General features: G+C 36.5%; 1 protein-coding gene across 1 annotated transcript; it reads left to right on the top strand.

The window, feature by feature from the left end:
• The first annotated feature begins 643 nt into the window (after positions 1–643).
• Positions 644–3,871, top strand: LOC133823030 (cyclic dof factor 3-like). The gene is made up of 2 exons (XM_062255600.1): positions 644–1,089; positions 2,126–3,871. The coding sequence occupies exons 1-2, from the start codon at positions 832–834 to the stop codon at positions 3,410–3,412; spliced, it is 1,545 nt and encodes a 514-aa protein (XP_062111584.1). The 5' UTR covers positions 644–831; the 3' UTR covers positions 3,413–3,871.
• Positions 3,872–4,473: the final 602 nt, after the last annotated feature.

The raw sequence follows: 4,473 nt of genomic DNA, 5'->3' as shown, positions 1-4,473 counted from the left end.
GTATCACTAGTTATATTATTCAGTTGGGTTGCCTTCGAGAACCTTACTTCCAACTTAAATTTTGGCCACTTCACATTCTCTTTATATGTAAATTTCACTTACACAAAGGATGTGCTGGACTAGTCATTTTAATCATGAAAAAGAGAAATGCTTACATGAAAAACAAATCCAAACAGAAAACTCAAAAGTGAAACATTTTATTCAAATAATTATTAAAATTTCACTCCATTAATCAATTGCTGTATTCCTTTAGTACCAAAAAAAAAAAAAAAAGGAAAAGGAAAAAAAGGTTAGTGTCTCCATCATTACTTAGTTTTCTCCCCATAAATGATAACTAAGAGGAAGAGGAAGTGGAAGAAAAAAAAAGTATATGAAAGAATGGAAAAACAAGAAAATAGAAAAAGAAAGAAGTGGGAATGAGAATGGTAATGGGAATTGTACTTTAGAGGTGACATGGAAGAGAAAAAGAAGGGGTCCAAACAGAGCACTATCTTTTTAACTAATGTAAAGGAATCCAACTCCGCCCAAGATCTATTTCCCCACCAAAATAAAAACTTGTGGCTGACAACATTTCCCTCGCTTGATGACGTGGCACCCCACCTCATTTATTATTAATAAAAACTCCAGTATTTTTACCTATTCTTCCTTCTTATTACTACCTTCACAACACTGCCTTCTCCTTCAACTCCATTCTCTTAGAACTCCAACACCAACACTAGTACACAGACCCAATCTGAATTTCTATCCTTTCTTCCACGTAGAGAGAGAGAAAGCTGTAAAGTTTAGAGTGAGAAACAGAGATATCCAGAGGTGGTTAATACAAGTTTGAGAATGTCACAGTTTAAGGACCCGGCTATTAATATCAAGCTATTCGGAAAGACGATTAATTTGCCGTCGAACCAGGAGCTTGCTTCCCGAAATGGCCAATCGTTTGCGTCTGCCTCCTTCGTTGACTCTGATATGGCTGCTTTCGGTGCCAGTGAGAGCTCTCCTGATCACAACCTCCGTCTTTCTTCTTCTTCCTCCTCCTCTTCATCTTCGAATATTGCTACTTCGCCAAAAGACGAGTCCACTGTAGACCTAGACAAGGTACGCTGTGTTTCAAATGGATTTTCACTGTCTCTCTTTGGTGTTTAGTCTTTTTTTTTTCCTTTCTTTTTTCTCGTGTGTGTGTTCTGAAATCACGTTGTTCTTCATTTTCCCGCAAAAGTATTAGAACGATTATAATTTTTGAATTGATTACAGATAGAGGTGTCGGGTTTTCATTTTCCAATCCAATTCAATGTTTCTAAAATCTTTAGATTAAAATTGAAACTTTGTAAATACAGAATTATTTTTTTGTTTGAAAATCTTGGTTTTTCTCAATTCGGCAGTGTAGACTTTACAGCCAGATGGTTTAGTTGCCATGGGAGTTTCGAGTTGAGAGTCTTTGTTGGCTATTTAACTTTGATATTGTTAAAGTATCAGTGTATACAAATATTTTGTTCAATATCAACTTGAGACATCTCCCCTTGTGCCTAATCAACTGACTCTGTTTTTAGGAAGATTTTTATGGCTTTTCAATGATATTATTGTTTATGGTAAAGTGAAGTCCTGAATTAATTTTCCAACATTTATGATAATTTTATTTATTTATATATATATATATATATTTATATTACGGCCATATGTCAATTTAAAAGATAAAAAGAGGAAAAAAATCTTGATCTGGAACTTTGTTCACATAATTTTTGAGATTAGATTCTTTGGTGAGATTAAACAGCTTAAGATAATTTCGAACTGGGTTCTTAGTTTTATGATGTCATCAGATTTTCGACTTATCTACTAATCTTATGGATTACTCTTCTGTTTTTCTCCTGAAGACTTTAAAAGATTCCCTTAAGTGGGACAGGTAGAATTAAATTACCATAAAATATAATGAGTATCAATGAGTAAGCGAATAAGGATCTATTAAATCCTTTCTAATTCTTGCTAATATCAGTTTATGTGATTAGATGAAATGAATACTATTAAACTTCATTTAATGACGAATGAGATTTTTTTTCGTCCCCTAATTGGATTATATTGTTTTTTGCAATATGTATAATTTTTTCTCATTGAAACTTTCTTTGTTTTAAACTCTTAGGAAACTTCAGGAACAGAACTGGCCTCAGAGAAAGACAATAACTCGTATCAAGTTGCAGAAGACTTTAAGGATCCTATATCATTATCAGCTGTGAATAGCAAGAACCGTACGTCGCCATCAGTTGAAGGAGAGAGTTCATCCTTGAAATCCTCTAAGAGTACAGAACAGAGTGATATAAGTAACTCACAGGAAAAGACTTTAAAAAAGCCAGACAAGATAATTCCATGTCCCCGGTGCAATAGTATGGACACCAAATTCTGTTACTATAATAATTACAATGTCAACCAGCCCCGTCATTTTTGTAAGAACTGTCAGAGATATTGGACTGCTGGAGGAACCATGAGGAATGTGCCTGTGGGCGCCGGGCGCCGCAAGAACAAGAACACTTCCACTTCACACTATCGTCATATAATAATGTCGGATGTCCTCCAAAAAGCTCAAGCTTTTGCTGCGAATGGTGTACACAACCCTACATTGGGAAGCAGTGGAACTGTTCTTTCCTTTGGCTCAGATTCTCCTCTTTGCGAATCAATGGCTTCGGCACTGAACCTGGCAGACAGAACAAAAAATTCTGTTTCAAAGGGGTTTCATGGACTTGAAAAACGAATGTTTGTTTCATCTGGAGGAGGAGCAGAAAATGGGGAAAACCACTCAAGCGGATCTTCAGTAACAGCTTCTGCCTCATCTGATAAGGGAAGGAAACCAGTGGTTCTTGACTCTCAAGGCTTTTCTCAAGTACCATGCTTCCCAGGGGCCCCTTGGCAGTATCCATGGAATTCAGCTCAATGGACATCGGCATTGCCTCCTGGCTTTTGCCACTCAGGCTTTCCAGTTTCTTTCTATCCAGCGCCACCATATTGGGGATCAAATGTACCTGCGTCCTGGAACGTACCATGCTTCTCACCATCATCTTCTACAACAACCCACTCCTCTGCAGGAACTGTTCCGAATTCCTCAGCACTTGGTAAACATTCTAGGGAAGGAGAAATTCTTAATCCGACTACTTCGGAAAAAAAAGATTCCCTTAAAGAGAATAGTTGTTCAGAAAGAAGTGTTTTGATACCAAAAACATTAAGGATCGACGATCCCACTGAAGCTGCGAAAAGCTCCATTTGGGCAACACTTGGAATTAATAATGAAAAGTTCAATTCTGTCAATGGGGGACATCTCTATAAGGCCTTTCAATCGAAAGGAAATGACAAAAATCATGTAGTTGAAATGTCTCCAGTGCTGCAAGCCAATCCTGCAGCCTTGTCCAGATCACTCAACTTTCTTGAGAGCACATAATTACTGCTGAATTCAAGTTGTAAAGTGAAATTGAATGGTGAAGGAAGGAGTTAAACCTCACTAGACTATCTTGCTGTTAACAAAAATTAGGAAGCATTTTTACCATATGGCTATGTTATTGTCTTATTGATCAACCCCAATGCAGGAACCAGTTCAAGTACAATCCAATCTACGAAAGCACAAGGAGAAGATTCGATTCGACCTGGTTTCACCTCGCAGGCGATCATTAGCTGTTTCTCTATAGTTCATTTAGCCTTTTCTAAATTTTTTTGCTCCCTCTTTCTACTCCTCCACCCTTTGTAAACCACATGAACAGGTTTTTTTTTTCTCCTCAGAATTTCGATATGCGATCATGTAAATACCTATAGATTAAATTGTGGAATATATAGATAATGAAGTGAGATGTTTGGAACGACAAAAATCCAGGAAATGTTGAATAAAACTACACTCTTCCCCGTATATTCTTCTACTTCTCATGTTTCAACTGGTGTTTTCATTGAAAAGGAAACAAATAAAGTATCTTCAAAATTTGTTGGTGTTGTTGTGCACACCTCAGGACATAGTACGCAAATATGACTTTTGTAAGGTTTACTGATTGGATTTTCATTTTTGGTCAAAAAGGACAAGAAGAATAGATATGAGTTGTGGTAATTGTGCATGTGGGACCTCAATTGAAACAGAAAGACATGATTATTTGTTAGAGAAGTCGACAATATCAGGCAAACAGATAGCATTATGTTCTTTCCCAGCTCAACAAAGGTACCTTTCTGACACAGCCGATAAGGTTACTGCTTAATAGATTTTTGGCTGCCAATGTTTTGCAAGTAATTGTGTAAGTCACTTAAATTATAATATCCAATTATAAGTTTAGATTCAAAGATAGAAAAGTTTGCGTAGGCGGCTCTCATTTCTGCAGATAAACTTGAATTTATATGTAACAGTAGGCCAAGCATCTTTCTCTTTCAACTTTCAAGCACAAAAGAATCCAAACTGCCAATATCAAAAGGTGGAAAAAAGAAAAGAAAAGAAAAAGTTATTGTTTTCTCCTTTCTCTTTTCTTT

This window comes from Humulus lupulus, chromosome 3 (assembly GCF_963169125.1).
Source record: "Humulus lupulus chromosome 3, drHumLupu1.1, whole genome shotgun sequence".
NCBI classification, from domain to species: domain Eukaryota; kingdom Viridiplantae; phylum Streptophyta; class Magnoliopsida; order Rosales; family Cannabaceae; genus Humulus; species Humulus lupulus.
The sequence above is the reverse complement of the archived record's forward strand: the minus strand, read 5'-3'. Positions and strand labels throughout refer to the sequence as shown.